Source organism: Eupeodes corollae, chromosome 1, assembly GCF_945859685.1.
Source record: "Eupeodes corollae chromosome 1, idEupCoro1.1, whole genome shotgun sequence".
Classification (NCBI taxonomy): Eukaryota; Metazoa; Arthropoda; class Insecta; order Diptera; family Syrphidae; genus Eupeodes; species Eupeodes corollae.
In genome coordinates this window covers 198,559,563-198,580,668 of record NC_079147.1, presented here as the reverse complement: position 1 = coordinate 198,580,668, position 21,106 = coordinate 198,559,563, and the positions used below count along the sequence as shown (strand labels likewise).

Below are 21,106 nucleotides of genomic sequence, written 5' to 3'. Positions count from 1 at the left end.
TAAGACCTACTTGCATCCACTATATTCAAAACCACAACTTACATCATGGTTTAAGTGATTTCCATGGGGTAGATCTTGGAATACAGAAGTCTCCCGACCACCATGAGGTGTTGGAGCCTCACTACTTGAATCCGGAAGAAAGTCAAACATTGCCTCAACCAATTTTCCGTCATCTACAGGTTCGTCTTGTTTCCTAGCCGCATCATTGATTATGTTCTTCTTCACTTCAACTCGACGTCTCTCTTCCATTTCCACCTCCATCTCATGACGTTCCAGTTCCTTCAACCTTTCTCGATAATGTTGCTCAGCAATTTCCTTGGCATGTTTGTTGCCTTGATGCTTCAATTTCTGTTCTTCCAGTTTCCGAAGGTGTAGAACCTCTGCAAACTGCTTATATTCCTCCTTGAGTTTTCTATATTTCCTCATTGCTATCATCCGCCGAACATGGGACTGGATTGTGATAATTGCCCACATTTTATGTCCATATTCTCGACGAACCAGAAAGCCGCGGCAGTGACATTGAAGCCCAATAACTCGTGCTCGTAGTAGTCGAAAGCGGGTGCTTAGCACTCGAGACCTAATCAGTGCTTGCAGACGCATATACCCGTGCACCATAAGCTTATAGCGTCTTCGTTGAGCGTAACCCTTCCAATGTTTTTGGATCATAATAGCGGCATATCTCATTCGCAAAAAACGTCGACGGTATACCCAGCCGCGAATCGTCCGCTGCAATATTAGAATCTTTCGGGTCAAGACTCGATCGCGCTCCTGCTCTAAAAACAAATCATGTGCATCCTTCAAAAACACTTTTGTGTGTCCCAGCTGGTAATCCGATTTCCCTAAGACTATCGAACAAATCCGTAAAGTTACCCTCTGACAATCTGTTCGATGGGCTGGTGGTACACCTGGTATCAAGAACCTGTAACGTTCCACGAACTCCCTAAATCCATGTCGAATCGGATAACCAGCTCGTCGAATTCTTATGGTCTCCATCATTCCGGAGTATCTCAACTGCCGGCAGCAAAGACCTCTATCGAAAAGCATCGGTTTCTTGACCTCGTTGGGCTTGATGCACCGAATGAAAAATGGCTGACACGAGCTCAAAGTCTTCATCAGAGCATCCAAGCTCTTCTTAAATTGTGTAGACAGTGTGGGTGTTCTCTTGCGGGTCTCAGCACCCATATCAATGTCACTGGCGAAAATCTGCCTTAGGAACTTATTCGAAGACTGACTCACTAAATGCAATAGATCCGGACTAAAAGTGTCCCGATTCTTCTCGAGAAATCCTCGTGTATCGTAGAATACCACTCCGGCAAAGTGATTCAACCCGAAGCTGGTATTTATATCGGACTTAGGTTTCAAATAGTTTTTGTGCGTGCCGTGAGTTTTGTGCAGTTTAGCTAACATAGTCTGGTCAGTACCCTTTGGGAAGCGTGCCTCCTCATCTACTAAAGCCATAATATTCAGCTGCTTGATAGCAATCAAGTCCAAGGCATCTTGATTGTCTACAAATTCAATGTGCTGCCAATTTATAGCTTCATGGTTATATTCCTCTTGTTCTAACTTAAATATATGTTGCACGAAAAATTGTTGCAAATTCTCATTGGCATAATTTATGCAAAATTGCTCAAAGCTATTCTGATCGAAATTCTCAAAACCGAAAATATCTAGAACTCCAATAGCATTACGGGATGTGGCTCGGGGTTTGTAAATTGCTGCGTTTATTTTCTTAACTATATGAACAAATAGACGACCGTAAATGCCTTTAACAAAAGCATCTCGAACATCGACAGATTGATCTCTTGAAAGTGTTGATACCACAGTTTCACCATGAGCAAAAAGTGTTCTCCTGGTGAGGGCATCTATGAGTGGATTAATGGGTAGACCTAATAGGGAAGCTACTCGTTCCACGTTAATGTGTTCAGGAATTTCTGTGGCATCTAAATTATCCACTACAGTGGCTTTATATTTTATGTTTCCGCAGTGAAGTAAAGCGGCTAGAAGTTTGATTATTTCCCAAATTTCATTGTCCGAAAAGAGAAGAACTTTCATGGCGGATCGTATGTCAGAAAATTCAGCTGTGTCATCACGTCCTTCACAGGTTATACAATTACCACCAGTTAAGTACCTGAAAAAGTTGATAAAACGAGTTTTGATATTATTATTATTTACCATCAAATATTTAAAACTAAAAAATTTAAAATCTTGGAATGCTATACAAGGCTCTGATTAGATATCAATTCTTTTCCTAATAATTTTTAACAGAATTTTTTGAATTTCCATTGGTAAAATAATCTTTTTTCAATTTGGTTTATCAAAACACTTTTTTTGTACCCTTTTTGATGTCCGTTCGGTAAAAAATCTATTTGTTTTTGTTTTAAGATCAAACTATGTCAGTTTTATGGAGTTTTTCTTATAATTTGGCAGCTACATCCACAAAAGTTGTATCAACAACACAATGACAAAACAAATCAATTTTAAGTAGTATTTCATGAAAAAAAACATTAAAAGTCATTGTAAAATATGAGATTTAAAAATTAAAATACTCAGTATTGGCTGTTCCAGAGGTAAAACAAAATAGAGGTAAATATATGTACATATGTACATACATACATATATTATTCTTGGAAATAAATAAATCTAATCTTTTTGTTTTTATGTACATACATACATATAAAAGCGGACAAAGGCGGATAGCTTGTGGAGCTACAAGCAAATAAGTTCGCTAAAGGATAGGTAAGTTATTCTTTCAGATGATTCAAAACCACAAAGAACCACTCTATTCCCTTTTTTAAGGTTGGGAACATAAATCCATTCTGCTCTTCTTGGAGTAGTGCAGAAAGAGAAAGGACCAGCTCAGAGACCCAAAAACCCGGCAAAGAACAATTCTTCAAGAATTTGCACAAGTTCTTGAGAAACACGGGTCAATTTTTGATGAAAAGGAATTAGAAATAAAACTAAAAAATATGAAAATATGCTTTTTATGAACAGCTGAATGTTATTTTTATTTTTTGACAGCTAACTCGTTTAACAATCTAAATCTTCACTTATCCAACTTAACCTATCCAAGACGAGATTAAACGCAACCATTGAGGTCTGTTTTTTTTTGTTATGTAAAAAAAAAAAAACTGTGGAAGTGTCATTCTTACAAATTATTGGAATTTGAGGGTGTCAAAATGTCAAAAACTAAACAAAAATCCACTAAATCCCAAAGAGAATGTAGCAACGTCCAAATAAATTTAAAAAAAGAACGCCCAAAAAGCTAGTTGTCATTTTGCGCAAAAGAATTTTTAATTTGACATGAGGGTTGGACTTTGTGACATATATTTTGGGCCATACGACGATCATTATTTCTATAGTTTTATATGTCTTATCACTCAACGTCATATAATCCAAATCACAAAATGATAAAAAGACCAGAAAGGTAAACGCCGCCGCCGTCGCCGTAAGAAATATCACAAAGTATAAGTCCATATAAAATGTCATATCACTCAAACCAACTTTCAATTTGCTAATGCCCAGATTTACAAATGTGATAAGGCCCAACAAATTTTAGTTTGTTAGGCTCTTAGACGCATACAAACACTCAGGTGTTTATTGGGGGCATGCTGGTCCCCCCTCCCTGTTTAGGCTCACTATATAGGATTTGGGGTAAGTTAAAAGTTGGGTGTACGCAAATCTTGTTTCAACTTAAAAAATCTGCATTTAAAGAAACTTTGCATGCACACAACCTGGCACATACCCCAAATCCTATAGTTATCCCAAGCAGACTGTTTGCAGGGGCAACATGTCCCCCCATACATATTTCACTGTTTTCACGCCAAATCCTGGGTGCTCACACTATGAACAAGTAAACCATTTCGTTTTATTTGATTTTGAAAATTGGCCTTATTTCGCTTTCTATAAATAAATTAAAGCCAAGCACATTTGATAAACTTTCCTGATTGTCTACGTTTTTGGGCTATCTGACACTTTTTCCGTTTAGTATTTTTGTTTGGGCGATAAAATTTAAAACTCGAAACGTCATAGTGCCCAGAATAAAAATAAATTTTGTCTTTTGGGCGATATATCGGTTAGTAATTTATGCTTTATGATATTTTAAAATTGATTTGGGAAATATGACATTTATTTTGGGCCTTGTGGTATTTTCTTCAATTTTTCAATTTTTGGGGATATTACATTTTTAATATTTTGACTTTATTTTATTGGGCAATAAGACCGAAGATTTTAACGCCTAAATTGTACCACAACATTGTGACATTTTAGGATTTGGGTGTTATAGTTTTGGGCAAAAAAGCTAACGCCTTTATAAACGACTATTGTATTTGTCAAAATACCAATACCAAAACATAAAAAATTGTGTTTACAATTTTAAATTGCAAATTAAGTAGCGGAAGAAAATTGAAGAACGTTCTTAGCTCGATTGAGAATTGAATTAAAATTGATGACGTTATAATGACGTACATCCTGAATTAAACAAAAATTTAATTTGACACTTTCAACTCAGCTCATGAGCTGATTTGTGGATTGTTACAAATCTTGAGTTGTATTTAACAACTCAACAATGAGAACGTTGCGCTGGCGTCATATTGTAACAAGATGATAACAATTGATTGTTGACAGACCTCCGATATTTTATGTTTTAGACGTTAGAGCTGTCAAGTATTAGCTAAGTTGGAACTTAAGACGAATTTACATCTAAAATTAAACATGAACACTTATTGCATCATAATGAAATTGCAGTTCAAAACATGACTAAAGTTTAAATAGCTTCCAATCTCAACTACCTAACAATAATAATTAATCACACGCAAATAAAAAAAGGGAAAGAAAAACAGCATCTTTTTATACTATAAAACAAAATAATTAAATGATATGATGCCTAACATTATAAGCACATGATGTATTAGAGTAACCAAGCCAACATTACAACTCATTTTTGTTTACAATTGAAGTAATTACTTTAAATGACAGGTGATTTTAAGGTGAAGGTAGAAACTTTGTTTTTTATTTTTTTTTTCAGTTGTCAATTATGTAAAGTAACAAGTGAAATGTGACTTGTGTAACATCATTACAAGAAAATCTGTTTACAAAATTATACTATGTTTTTGTTTATGATACAACACCTGGTTAAGCGAGAAAAGTTTAATGATTTCATTGAACAAACTTTTCTGATATTCATAACTACTTTGGCAGTTAAAATGTCAAGGAAAATGGTTTATAACAAAAAAACTTTCTAAGGTTATTCTAATGTCATATAAAGATAAATGTAAAAATTTTCGATATTGGCTTTTTTAAACAAATGAAATGGGGATGTATCTTGCCATTTGCTAAAAAGGTGACAGTTATCTCTTAAAAATTAAGATCTGCAAAATTATAAATCAGTAATTAATTTATTTTGTTGAATCCAAGTTTTGACAGATTTTAATATCAAAAATAAATTGATTGACTGAGCATTGAGAAACTCCAAGATTATCTATGACAGTAAACAAATAAGGTGGGGTCAACAATCAATAGGGAACCTGGACCTTGTGGCTTACAACTCTCAACTTTTCATATGTGTGAGTTGTGTCAGGGATGGATCAATGACAGTTATGAGGTTTTTATGGGTAAAATAAATCAATTTATTTTTGATCTAAAAATGACAAAACACAAACTTCCGCTGTTTTTGCACTACATGAGCCAATACATCAATTTTTGATGTAAGATCAAATTTGTACATCTGGATTTTTTTTTAAATGTTTGGCTGGAAATTAGTTACCCTAATACAATGACAAAAAACCAATTTTAATCGTGTTCAATGCTCCACGATGTTATAATGTTATAAAACAATAAATGTCAAAACACTCGAAATTTACTTTTTTAAACAAATTAGATGACAGTTAATGTCTTAAAAATTTAGATCTGCAAATTGTGAAAGCAATAATAAATCTATTATGTCCAATCGACTTTGTGTCAAAATCATATCAAACATAAGGTAATGAATAACTCCAAGATTATAAATGACACTTAGTTAATTGTTTTTTAACTATCTTTTAAAATAAAAATGAAATTAAACTTTGTCAACATATATTCATAAACTTACCTATAATCAGCAGAAACACCCAAATTGAGCCTTCTTTTCTCCTCTGCTGACAATCCAGCCAATATACAATAAAATATATGATAATTACGTTCACTATGATTTTGTGAGACTATTCGAGATTTTTCTAATAAATATTGTTCTATTTTAGCACCCTCTATGACACCATTTCCACTAAAATGTATATCAATATATTTTCCAAACCTGTTAAAATCAAACATTATTTCAATTTTTGAATATGTATTTATATTTCATATAAGTACAAACCTTGATGAATTATCATTTCGGACAGTCTTGGCATTACCAAATGCTTCCAATATTGGATTGGCTTCTAATATTTGCTGTTCAATCCATGAATGTTTACCACTTATTGCTGCCAAATATTGTAATATCAATTTGGTACTTTCAGTCTTACCAGCTCCTGATTCACCAGATATAACAATACATTGATCTTGACGAAATCTTTTCATATGAGCATATGCACTATCTCCGATAGCAAATATATGCGGAGGTAATTCACCGATTTTACGTTCTTTGTAGAGTTTTATTTGTTCACCCGTGTAAATCGGTAGAATTTGGTAAGGATTCACAGCTACAAGAATAGAACCTGTGTAGGTCTGCAAGAAAAATTATGATTTCATATTCGTTTAAACATATTAAAATCGATTTTCATAAGACCCAACTATGAAAGACGCAAAATAGCTGACGTCAAATGAGTTTCGTTAAGTTTTGAATTAACGAAAATTTTAAATTATCTTTGGAAACCAAAAGCAATTATGTGTAACTGATTGATTTAACGATAAATGTTCGTTCAATTTGACATTAACATTTAGCTGTAGTTGTAAGAATTATTATTATTCAATGATTTATTTTCGTTAAGTTTTGACATCAGCTGCAGTTGGAGTAAGTCTTCTAAATCTAGTTAAACCTTAAGAGAGAAGAAAAACTTACGTAGATTAAATTGTCCTTATAACGAATTAATAGATTTCTCAGGATTCCAGCTTCATGAAGATCACCTAAAGATATCATATCCTCCACACCCTGCACCGATGACGCATGCATCGCTTTGATGCGTCTCTCGGGCGCCAGCCATACTTCATCCCCATCATCGTCACGCACCTGAATGCGACGTCCCTCTGCTGAGATAACACGAGCTCCAATGGCTACATCGAATTCCCTGCCCGATACGGGTTCGATCCAGATGTAGTCACCCTATAACATAAATTAAATCAGTAATCAAATAATTATGTACATATATAGATGCTGTTACAAAATCATGTATGTAATTTAAACTTCTTCACAGGTGATAGATTAAATGGGTCATACCGCTATCTGCCCCTACCGACAATATACGTCATATTACATAATACATCTCGTCGAAACGCAAGTTATGGATAATAAGTTCGATTGTTTTGAATAACAAACTTTAAGTTAGAGATCCAGATATGTGTATTTCTATTTCTTGACAGCATTACACCTGTTTTTTTAGTCGCTTTTGTTGTTTTGTTTTGAACGAATATTATACAAAGACATACACTCTAGTGATCATTAAGGCGTGGTGTTACATGTGTTTCGAAGCACAATATGTGGAAATTGTGAGGGAGAAGAAAAAAATCATTCAGAAATGAAATCTTTCTATTCAGAAAATAAATACAAAAATGGGAGCGAACGGATGTTTTAGTTACGCTTAGGTGAATCATATAAGATCGCATAGTGTTGTAAAGGGTTAATGCACCAAACCTTATAGAGGAACACTTTTCGTCGCTATGGTTTTTAAAATAACAACAAAAATATGCATCACCTATGATCAAGTGCAATATCATGTCAAAAGTTCTATTCACTCTTTAAATAGTCTTTAAAATTAATAACGTTTTCAAATGCCGCATGTCAAATATTGTTTTGCATTTATTTGCATATTGCATCAACTGTCATTTCGATGAAAGAAACCCAAAGATTATCGCTATCGAAATGTATGTTTATCTTCTTCCAAAAAATAAAGAAAATGGCCTTCAATTACATCAAACATGGAACTTTACTTCAGTATTCTCTGCATTCAATTGATTGTGGAAAAAGAACCAAAAAGAGCACCTCTCACTTCCGTCATGAATTATAACTTATTCCTTTTTCCATTTGACAAGGAAGCCTTTTACAAAAAACATCAAATTGAATTGTACAGAAAATAATTAAATCATATAGTAGTAAAGTTAAGCTTTGAATTGAATAAAAAAAGACATGATCAGCTGACATTTTGACATATTGTGAGAAAACTTGACTCACTTTCCAGTTTACTGTCCAATAAAGTTGGCTTAGTTGGAAGTTATTTTTTTGACAGATGCCCAATCAGATACTAGAAAACTGCATTGACTTTAAGTTTTTGACGTCGCTCGTCTGAACCAGTACAATATGTTTAATGCAAGTTTTCAAAAATTACAGCGGGAAGTTTTAGATGACATAAGGGACTTTAATTTCAGTCAACAGCACCTAGCTATCTTTTCAGATGTCATTAATTTCAAACTTGAAGCTATACTATCTTTAACTTACAGGATTACTATCTACAAAAAAAACTACTTATAAAGGTTACAGTTCTATCAAAAGCTATATTTTCTATTGTAAATTAAATTAAATGAAATCATAAAGTTATAAAGTTAAGCTTTCAATTGAATAAAAAACATGATCATATGGCATTTTGACATAAGCAGACTTGACTTCATAGTAAAGGATATTTTTCTTAACTAACTTTCCAGGCAACTTTCCAATAAATTTGCCTTAGTTGGAAAGTAATTTTTTGGCAGCAGAACAGTTAAATAACAAAAACATGATCAGCTGACATTTTGACATATTATAAGGGAGATTTGTCTAACTCACTTTCAAGTTCACTTTCCAATAAAGTTGGCTTGGTGGAACGCAATTTTTTGACAGCTGATTAATCTGATACTAGAAATTTGCCTTACTTTCAAAGTCCCTTATGTCGTCTAAGTCTACTCAGTCTAGACTAGTTTGGAACTGTATAAACGTTTCTAGGCGCATTTGAATGAAATACAACCTTTTAAGACATGAGTGGCGTCCATTGTAACATGGTTCAATCCATTTAGCTCAAAATTACGCAAGGTAAATGGTTCATTAACTATTCTATGACAGTTCTTATAAACATAAGTCACAAGCAAACTTCACCTTCAAAGTTTTCAAGAAAGTGGGTAATTTTTCATTTTCTCCTTCTTCTTGATCTTACTGTCATGCATTACAACACATACATAAAATCCAAAAAATACACGTAATTGCCGTGAATAAAAATAACCGCGCAAAAATTACACAACACACCAAAAATCAAGATAAGATAAGATCTAAACGTATAAATGTACCTTCAGTAAACAATGACTGCGGTAGTCTCTATTTTCTCATTCGTCATGGCATGGTTTTATCTTCGTGAAAGAGATTGAAAATCATAACAATGAACGATAAGATGAGACATTCCTATCAGACACGAGGATGATCTTTAAAAATTCTTGAAAAACACATATTTGTTGTTGTTTTGTCTTGTTAAGAGAATAAAATACATATTAGGTTAGATATGTTAGATGGGTGATGAATGGTGCAATTAATTGGGCTTAAGAAAACAGTTGTAGGTCAGAGAGGATGATTTATTGAATTTTTACCGGCTGATATATGGGGAAAGTGCCAAACATGTAATTATCTATGCTACTGAACCGTGTTAATATGTATATGGTTGTATTTTCTTAGCCTAAACTAACCCTAATGAGGATACACAAGCGAGTAATTCACGGCGTGTTACTAGCGCTCAAAAACGTTGTAACTAGCTATTTAACTCGCTAGACTTTGTCGAAGCTAGTTTGACGTTCGAGAAAAGTAGCGAGCAGATTTGACAAGCTGTATAAAAGGTTGTCAATAATGACGTTTTAGATTGGAAATCAAATCGATTACGCCTTTAAAAATTTGATTTTAATACTTACTCGTGTTACTATAACCATTTTTGACCTTCATTGACTTCAAACTTTTAGAGGTCCAGATTTGTTCTGAAAATAAAGGAAAACAAAATTAGTATAACATTTTATTAAGACGTATAACTTAAATATGTATCGTAAATCAAAGGAAATATTCCCATATAAAGAACGAACTAGAAAAATGTCTCTTCATTAATTTATCTTTATGTGGGAGACAACAGAGTTATGGGCTTCCGTTAGAACTTCTTTGTCCTAGAATTTCCCTGTCAACTAGTTACAGTTCTACAATCCAAAGTAATGGCACGCTGTTCAACACTCCCTTATATCTTTCAAACAAACATCTATTCAACGCACATCATTTAAATATTGCAACGATAACGTCATGCATTTAAAACCACGTCCACACTAAACACACGTTAAAATGAAGGTATTCTTAACTCTTCACTTGATATCTCATTTTCTTCTATACTAAAAGCAATCTACCTATTTCAATCTAAAAGTAGATATACTCGTACTTTAGATATCTCATGCAACAATGGGAAGTAAGTCTTCCATGGGACACTAAACGAGCGACGACGACGACGTCTCGACTTTAACGTTGTCGTCGTTGGCTTCTCTTCGCCATTGACCGACGACAACTCTTCGATTTTTATGCAAATTCCACAAATAATTGTAAACTAGAAAGAAAGAAGGTTAACAAATTACCGTCATATGGTTAGTAAAGTGAAGTTAAGGTAAATGTATATGCATATCTTCAATCAACTCTCCAAGTTCACTCCTATTGTTTAAAGTATGTAAAAAGATCGCACGAGCGAGCTGCATTGAAGTGTAGATGTAGCTTTACTCCCAAAGATCCTCCTGATATACAGATTGTTTGTAATGAAGATCTGGCTTATTAACTAGAACTGTAAGAGGGAACATAGCAGTTTGATATTCCATTATATGGGAGTTGAGAAGTTTGAACCCCCCGAGACCTTTTAAGTGGATAATTGGTTGGTTTTACATCAGACAAAATTATATCAGTTAAATATGGTTGTTATTACTTGTAATTATTGATGTAATTTTCTGTATGATTTAAACTAATTTAACTCGCTCCTTTCACAGTAATCAAAAACATCACTCAAAACGAAGGTCGCATTTTGATAACATTTTCAGGTACTACAATTTCTACATTTTATTTTTATACCCTTGTATAACTTATTTCTCGCCGTGCGCTGTATGAATATTATCGAATGATATTTTCGTTAAGTCGTTTACTTTTATTTTGGGAAGTTTACTTTAACCGGATCAAATCAGCGATTAACAGTGAGGGGAATAAATTATTCTCCTCGTTGTTTCTAAATAGTATAGAACAGCGACTTAAAAATGTTTTTGTTTAGTAACTAGCGCTAGGGTACTCGATGTCTCCACTGAACTATTTTAAGATAACTCATTTTGACGACTCATAATTAAGAGTTAAAAAAAATCACAAAAGTAACGGAAACATTTATGTCGGGCAGGTCCAGATGATGTAAGAGAGTTGAAAGAAAGGGAAGTTTCGAGTATCTGATTGTCAAACTGCCAAAAAATGGCCTTTAAACTAAAGCAATTATTGGAAAATTGACTGGAAAGCTAGTCGTATTTTTTTAAATTCAACTGAAAGCCTTATTACTCTATTTATTTATCTTTTGCACAATTCAATTTAATGATATCTTTAAAAGTACTTTTTCCACGGTCAACTGAAGTTCTTCTGATTTGAAGTGTATGACACTTGAAAGACTAGCTAGTTGCTTGTTCAAAATTGACATTCAAAAAAGCATATAAAGTCTTTTATGTTATCTGAACATGCATAATAATCCACCAGTTTTGAGTAAGTAAATTAACTGGTTTGCATTTCGATAATCCAAATTCAAAACCTCAAATTTTCTTTTATTTAATTTTAGAAATAAGAAATGCAAAATGGCCCACCAAAATGTAAATTTTCTCAAATTCAAAATTTCGTTAATTCTAATTTCAATTTATCTTTCGCCATTTTTGTATGCACACAACATGTGACTTCAAATAATCTAATGAGCATCATTATTTTAAAATTGAACCTCCTGTTGTCGGAGCAGGAAATTCTTAATCAAACTGGTTTAGTAATCTACATTATTTTTAGTCTGAGACAACTTGGCAATGAGAAAAAACAACAACATAACAATTTATAAAAAAACACTTTAACATCCTACCAACTTTGCATCCTCATTTCTACAAGTATATGAATCTTTAAGTTCATTTCATTTCATTCCTCTCATTTAAGATAGAAAGCAATGACCTAGTTTAAAAAATTACTCCAAAAAAACATTTTAAGCTCTCAGCAGGTAGGTACGTAATCTCGTTCCAAAAAATGTTACAAAGTGGGTGTTCTAATCAAGATTTTGCTGTCCGCTAGTTACCAGGTTCTTAACTTACTTATTCGAACTTTTGGCTTTAAGAAGAGGTCTTTCTTTTTTGTTTATAAATTGAATTCTTAATCAAACAGTCCCAAAGACATACAGACAAGATCCAGAAACCAAAATCTTGCCTCTGAGCACGATTATGTAATTGACACTATCCACACTAAGAAAAGAACGAAACAAAACTGAATGCTGCTATAAGTGCCCTATACATACAGTGCTTGGTTAAAGATATACGCTCACTCATTCTTAACGTAAAACCGTTAAGACAAATAATATTTTCTTCTCTATAAATGAAGAGAAAAGCAAGATTAATGCATACCCATGTCCGGCCCAGTGTGTATAGAGACTTAAAGATTCCTCAACAATTTACCACGTCTATATACGAGTGTATGGGCCTTGTGAGTAATAAACCTAACGTTACATTAGCCAACGTTCATAATATGAGACACTTGCTGATAAATTTTAAAAATAAAAAAGAATTAAGAAAAAGAAGCAGAAAAACGGCCCAAATGAATATGTTCCTATTAAAAAAAAAACGATGTTGAAACTTGAAATTCAAGTTGCAACTTAAAAAATCGTCTTGCCAACGACAACGAACATTTTGTAGGGTGAAAGACGGTTCTTCTGGATGACAGTAGTATGTTGCTGAACAGAAATTAAACAAGCTGTATGTACCTCTGGGAGCGCATATTATATGCTGGAGGAGATAGTTTAGGTATTCCACCGCCTGTTAGCCGGTTGTATAATTCCACAGGTTTATTCAAGTAGTTCCATCAAAGACTACCATTTATTTATTCTTATAGCCTGTGTGTAAACTGATCCCCAAGTAGACTCTCTTTCTCTTGTCCATCCAAGCCTACAACAATCAGATAGCCATAGTTAGTTGAGAAGGCAAAATAAAATAAGAATAATAAGAACCACATAGCAAAGTCACCTTACTGTCTGCGCGTAATTAATATTGTCGTTAAGTTAAGAATAAAATGGTAGAATATGTAAAGGTACGTTTATACGGGGAAAATAAAGTTTTTCATTTTTGACGCTTCATTATACGAGTGTAGGCACTATGTATTTTTTGTTTTTCACTCTTTTTCTCATTGGATCTCATTTTATTTTATTTTCCGGTACTTTTAGTGGGTTCTTTTGAAATTGATAGATGATGGTGTTGGGTGGACGTAATGAGGAATCAAGTTTCCTTAGTTAGAATTCTTTTAAGCTATGCCAAGGAAGTTACATATAAATGACATCGTTTATATAAAAAAAAACACTTGACAGCTCATGATTATAATGTTTAAATTAAATTGAAACATGTGCTGGTGTATTGTCAAATTTAGCGATGTGTAAGTATTTGTACTTGTGGTGGTGTACATTAAGAAAGTTGTTATTGTGATGGATGGTATGATAGACGTACAAGGAGATTGGGATAGTCAGCTTGTTTTGTTTCATTTCTGCATAAATGTTGTGTGTGTAGACTATAAGCCTTAATTAGTAGGTACTAGGTACAGAGAAAAATGTTAACAAGGTCTATAAATAAATGATGTATTTGTGTATGAAGTTGGTTTTACTGTAAAAAAGTATTATAACCTGGTGCTTGTATGACCTATTATTCACCAATTTTAATTACTTTAGACTATGTAACAGGCTTAACTTTAATTATGTCTACTACAAATTGATTCACATGAATTTGCATCTGCATAATACAGAAAAGTAGAGGTAGGCAGATATATAATATGTCAAAACAAGAAAGTGAGGCAGAATACACCAGTGGTAACTATTTTTTACTTCCTATAAAATATTATAGCTTTTTGACAGCATACCCCAACCCTTCACAAATGTGCAATAAAATAAACTAAAACACCTGACAAGAGATACAAAATAGTAAGAAAATCGGAAAATATTTTCGGACAAACAAAAAAGAAATAAGGTGGCTATAATTTGGTACATACTAGTAGTTCAATAATTTCAAAGTGATGGTTAGAAGGTATCTATAATTCTGCATATATTAAAAACGCTTTAAAATTCGGGAAAGTCTCACTAATGTAAGATGAATATTGAAGATCTTGAAAAAAGTTATAGCAACACCTACAACATGTAACACAGTAACAAAATTGAAAAATTATGAAGAAATGTAAACCTTTAGCTACACTTCCAACATTGTGGCAACAATGTTGCAGACGAAGTTGATATAATAAAGATGAACATACAATCTTGACTTCCGCATTTCCTACAATACAGAACTGAGTATCTTTTGCATTTTGGTCTTTTCCCTCTATAACACTAACCTTAAATTTTATATGTAGCAATTTTGTTTGCAGAAACCAAATGTAGATACATCTAAATCAAGTATAAAGCACTTGAGAAAGTAAAAATCTTATACTCTTTTAGTATGGGTTTGAGAATACTTTAAATTCGATTAATTTTATAAGAGTTAGGCTTTCTTTCTGGTCAATATTTAATTGGTGTGAAAAAAAACATCTCATTTGAATTTGAAAAGAATTATAGAGAAAATGTTAATTTGAATTCAGAAATTGAGTATATTCAAACTTAACGAAACTGTAATATTAATATAAAATGACATAGACATTTTATCTAGAGCTTCAATAATTTACATGTACAAAAATAACATAAACGTCAGCACTTATTTAAGTCAAAGAACCAGAAAACAATAGAAAACTTTACCTAGAAAATTGACAACATTTCAACGAAAAATGTACTCTTATAAAATTTGACGAAAAATAACAAGTACCTAATATTATTTTTTTTTTAACTATAAGTGTCAGAAATCGAGAGGCCTTAAAACATGTATTATACATCATTCAAAATAAAAAGAGTTTGTATGAAAAAATGGTTCATACTTTCTCAAACCAAAAAAAAACTCATATATCTAAACTTGTTGCTTTTCAATAGAGGTCATTGTGTTCATTCGATCAGTTCATTAACAAAAAAAAATAAAAGGTCAAAACTTAAATAATGATTGTCATGCTGGGAGACAAAAGGCCTTGAAATCGAAAGCCATAATACCATTTATAACAATAGTTGATGATTTATAGGATATTGAAATATTTGAAAGAAATGGTGAGCTAAGAAATTGAATTCTTATTTACCTATATTTTCATTTTCTTACAAATACATTTTCTAAATGTTGTTGACCTCATTTTTGTTTTTTCATTGATCATGTTTGTTTTTTGTCTTTCTTTTCGTGATATATGTTATCTGTCAATTTTCCAGAATTAAAGACCACAATATTATATTCTTCTCTTTTGAAATAAGTGTAAGTGTCAATTAATTTTTACTTTTAAACCAAACTTTCTTAATGTTTTTTTCACTTTCGTTTAATTGTTATAACTATAGATGTATCAATATTGGTCAGGGTCTAACAACACTATACCAACTTCATAATGCTACCCCTTAACAGATCATAATACTACTTACGGGTACCTATTAACGATGAAGTAGGTAATTCAGTTAACAAGTTTCTGATACTGGTATCTTATCAATCTGTCAATTAAAATTTATGGATGTTTTGAGACAAAAAACAAAAATATGAAAAGTAGAAATTATATAGTCTGATTTACCATTTATCTGTTCAATTATCATGATTAATTATCCAAAAGAACCGATACAATATTAATCTTTTCTTTTGACCAAAAACTAGAATGTTATCATTAAATTAAAGCGCTTAGTTTGACCAAAAATATTATCGCTTTGATATTATTAGAAAATACCTAAGAATGTTAAGAATTTTACGTAATATCTTTAACTTTATTTGTATAGTTAAGTAAAAAAAAATTTGACAGCTAAAAACCTTTTCTTTTTTGGATTGCAAGCAATTACAATCATACACAAGTTTTTTTTCAGTATAAGCTCAAAAAACCGTAACTTTGAAGAAATGTATAAAATGCTACCTGTTGACACATTAGTAAATATTTCTATATTCTATTCAGAACATTTAAAGACAGTTCCCATTTTATGAGACTCGTTTACATTAACTGCCTGATCTTAAAAGTTTAGTTCATTTGTAATTTCCATACATATTTATTTGACATTTTGGTTCACACTCTCAAAAACCGAACACATACATAATAATTTACCGAGTTCCACTAAAAAACTTATTTTTATTTACTAAATCTTATGTAAACATTTAAAACATTCTCTTTGAATTCTTCACAATATAATACAATTTTGTACATATGTACATTATTAATAAAATAAACAACAATTTAATATGTAAATAAGTTATACATATATGCTTGCTAACATATAACAAACCTACACCTGACGAAAACTAGGTGAATATACCGCTGCATACTAATATTAACTAGCTTAACCATATATTCTATGAATTGAGGTCATCAAAAGAAACGTCAATAGCCGACAGACAGACAACACACGTTTTAAAGCTTAAACTTTCGTTTTCTGATTTTATTTTTATTATTTTTTTTTAGTTTGATAAAACACTGGTACTTCTTATATGCATACCGACTTTTGTTTCGTGTAAGAATTTTAGAAAATTTTCTTCACTTTTTTTAAATTTCAATTTCATTCTTCTTTTGGTAAGAAATACCAGAATGTATAACAAATGACAATCAATATCAATATTATATTGATTTTGACAGCTTTCTGTCACGTTGACATCTCGATAAGGTAATGTATACGTAAACTATTATACCGGAAGTTAATTTCATCATACGTACATAAATGTTCCTTATATTTAATTGCTCATAATCTCATGAGTCACATATGTAGGTACATACATACTCGAATGTTCATATTATAAAACTTAACCACTGAGCTGCAGAAATGAAATAAAAATTAAAGCCTAGTCTAGATTCCAGTGACCACTGGCTTGGAACAAATTTCAAATACCTCATCCATGTGTAGAGAAGAGTATGATACCAAGACCAACCAACCGACATGACAGACGTCCAACCGGCAAGGTAGCAACAAGTGGTAAACTTGCCTAATGGTCTTTTTTTTAACATCAGTGATGGGGAAATAATAAAATAGCATACCTCTGCCTACCTATAACTTGAAGTACAGAGTGTATCACTCAGATTATTTTCTGGTTTTGCTTTACCTACCTACGTGCAAGTAAAAAAATAAAACAAATTAAAGATGAAAAACGTCAGAACAACACAAGATTATTTAACATTATTCCTCTTCACCTATACCACATATTCTATATGAAATGGACATTTCCTCATAGCGAGTTCCATTGAAATGTCAATGGCTGTCATTAACTATGAAATTTTCGTAATTGTATACCTCTCTCATATGCATATACCTAGACTGAGGGATTAAATAGCGGGCCATGTACAAGACCGTAACGAAATTTTACACCCAACAATGAACAAAATAGAAACCAAAAATGTCTCATTATAGCGGTGGTGGCGGGCGTCACGGTCATAGTCACAAATCACTTTTCCTTTCTTCCACTTTATATAAATAGGAAACAAATTAAAAAAAACAGAAAAGAAGAAATCATAAGCTACCTAAAAGTCTCCACTACAGGATGTATTTAAAAAACCTTATAACAGAATGTTGTATTACAACACCTCACTTGAAATAGTGGTATGTACCCCTGCTGATGTGCGATGATGCCAGCCACTGCCACCTTGCTCAAGTGGCGTTGTGGTTATTAACCTTCTTCCCCTTGTATTGATTACAGCAATATTGTTGGTCAGAAAGAAGTGCATACATTATATGGATACATGTGTGTAATTAAGTGTTTACCTTTAGAACACGAGTTGTGTAGAGAACTTGTATATGGTTTCAAAAGTCGATGTTTGATGCGTAAACTTCACGATTTCCGATACTGAGTACCCTCTGGTAGAGAGGTATTACATTTCAATGACCTGCTTGCAGTTAATGATGTTTTATAGTTTCATTGATTACATCACTTTTCAGATTCAGTGAGTTGGATATGGCTGACTTCATATCTCTTGAAAACAACATATTTACTGATTTGCTAAACCTAGAACTTCCACATATCACAACATAGGATAGAAAATGTTACCAGAAATAAATGTTTAAATAGTGACAGTTCGTAAAAATAAACAAACTTAAACAGACCTATTAACTGGAACTCTCAACAACATGTAGTGCAGACTAGACCATTTCTTCCACTGCTTTTATTAGATTAATTGACAGATGACATATGGATTTAGAAAATTGTGATTTTAACTTTAACAATATTATTAAACTAGCGAAATCATCTTTTTATCTTAGTAAATTGCTAAAAATAGCTTTAACACATTACTAAATCGTTTAAAATATTGTGCCATTGTTTTAATATCTCCACCCAAGTCATTTTGATTTATTATATTTTTTTGAAAATTAGGTCATTGATCGATTGGCAAGTATGTACAATGTATATGAAGTTGTAACATTTTGAGTCGTACTAAATAATCACCACAAATTCCTTCATCTTGCCACAACTCGAATACAAGATCAAGGTTTTTTTATTTCTTCCTCTTGCTGCGCAATTGCACCTAGCTACTTGCTATGAATGCTGAACGCTGAATGCTTCCTCGACTGCATTAAACCACAAAACTAAAAACGTAGAGTGAAGAGAGGAGTGAAAAATATATCCAACTTAAGGTGATGGAGAAAAAAAGACCCGGTGAAGTTTAAGTTTACGGTAAAATTACCAGTTGCAGTAATCATTTTGCCTCTGCCAAGCCAGCAGAGGCAGACTGGTTTCGATGAACGCTTTAAGCAGCTGTTTGCCATAGTTACATCAAAGTTAATAGGTGATTGGCACGGCACGAATTGTGCCTACATCTACGCCATCTCTCGGTCAAATTTAAGTTATTTTGTTTTGTCTTTGTTTCTTTCTTTTCTGGTATGCAAATCAAACAGTTTATTTATTTATATGAAATATGTGACTATCGAAGTAATAAATCTTTGAGCGTGAACTCATCAATTTTAAATAGTGAATTGAATTAAAAAAGTCATGACTGTTGACTTAGTTTGTTGTCAACTTGAAAATGTCAAAAAATAAAACCAAGACCATCAATTTCGTTCTTTTTTTCTTAAAGTAAAATGTATATGAATGATGCATTCTTTTTTATAAATTATGTATGTTTTTTTGTTGAAACTTTATCTTAAGTTGCAAATCTTTGCAATCTTTTTTTGCTCTGGAATGCGTAGGTATCCTATAGACTAGATAAAGATAAAGAATGTATGCCATCGAATAAAAGTGTTTGTTTATTTATATATGTTAAACTGGAATTCCTGGAGACAACTACTACTAACATTTGACGTTTGTATTTGGTTGTGATGTTTTACGTTCTCAGGATGAAAAACCTGTCAACAAATTTAGCATGTCAGTAAGTGGAAATATAGGAATGCCCGACATGATTTAAGACATAGTTGTACATCACTCACGTCAAGATGCAAAAAATAAAGATGGTGGCGAGACATCAAACAGGATATCCCCATGAAAGGAATTTGCACAGATTTAAACATAAGAAATGTAGGATGCCAAAGAACAGTTTTAGATACATGACGAGTTGCTCGCTACAGTTTATTATTTGTAAAAATTGTATCAGATATCAAGCTTAAAGCGTTTTCTGAAAAAGATTTGTTCGATAAACAATCATACGTCAACAATACATATTTTGACAAGTGGATTTTTTTCCCTTGGCACTAATGAATTCAAGTTTTAAGTTACAAAATATGCACATAATCAAACCTAATTCCTTTAACTTATCTCTTAAGTTTATTATTTTGAATTACAAAATTTGTTTAAAATAGTTAAAAAACAATACATAACTCTTAATTAAAATGTCATTTCTACCTCAAGTTTCAGTCACCCACATAATTGCTATACAACTTTCAAACACTTTCGCTTTAAAATTTGCCAATTTAAGAAAGATCGTTTTCAAATTCACGTGACATTGAATTTGAAGTAAATAAAAAAAGTAAAACTTTATACCTACACCCATAAGGAAGACTCAACCATTTTGATTTCAGACCGCGCTCAATTAGGGAAATTATGGTTCACACAAAACGTAGTTGATTTAATTTGTATTCAGATGGCGTTGTTCAGGTAAAGTGTATAGGTAGAGGTTTGAAGAATGTATTTTAAACTGAAAGATATACAAACTACTGTTATTGTTGTATAACTTAATCCCGCCACTTATGAATTAAAATCAGTTAATCTGCCCACGCTTTTAGAATTGATACGCTAACAGAGATTTTTATTGTGGAATTAATAATGAAGAAAATTACTGTTAATATTCACATCCTTTCACTTTTATCTTTCGTAATATTTTTAAAGAAAATGAATTTAAAAAAAAAAAAAGAATTTTTGAGCGGATGTAGTATTTTACTAGCTCTTAATGGTCTTGAAAAAATCGCTGAACATACTTAGATTGATAACTGAACGCATATTTCAGTAAGTGCATAAAAATGTAATAAAACAAACATTGATTTGTGTTTAAAAAGAAGAAAATGTCTTTTATCCCTTTTGACAGTGTATACTTATCCAGGTGTACTTTTACGTGATCTTTTAATTATAAAGATGTCTAAGGCAAAGAACTGGGAGTAATTTAAGAAAAAAGTCATAAAGTTGACATATATCAAAACAACGAAAAAGAAACGCTTTAAAATAATTTGATTTGATCAGCGGAGTTAAGGCCCAACTA

The 21,106-nt window shown here is 32.2% G+C and overlaps 1 protein-coding gene across 2 annotated transcripts in view; it reads right to left on the bottom strand.

The window, feature by feature from the left end:
- LOC129939093 (myosin-VIIa) overlaps positions 1 to 21,106 on the bottom strand; it is a 39,683-nt gene that overhangs the window by 9,420 nt on the left and 9,157 nt on the right. The window contains exons 1-6 of one of the 2 annotated variants that reach the window (XM_056046965.1): positions 10,747 to 10,881; positions 10,051 to 10,113; positions 7,034 to 7,294; positions 6,350 to 6,699; positions 6,086 to 6,286; positions 43 to 2,128 (exon numbers count right to left, since the gene is read on the bottom strand). In XM_056046965.1, coding sequence (XP_055902940.1) covers positions 43 to 2,128; positions 6,086 to 6,286; positions 6,350 to 6,699; positions 7,034 to 7,294; positions 10,051 to 10,068 — 2,916 coding nt within the window. In that variant the 5' untranslated portion in view covers positions 10,069 to 10,113; positions 10,747 to 10,881. Of the gene's footprint in view, positions 1 to 42; positions 2,129 to 6,085; positions 6,287 to 6,349; positions 6,700 to 7,033; positions 7,295 to 10,050; positions 10,114 to 10,746; positions 10,882 to 21,106 lie in introns of those variants that run through there. The other variant, XM_056046964.1, reaches the window with a different exon arrangement.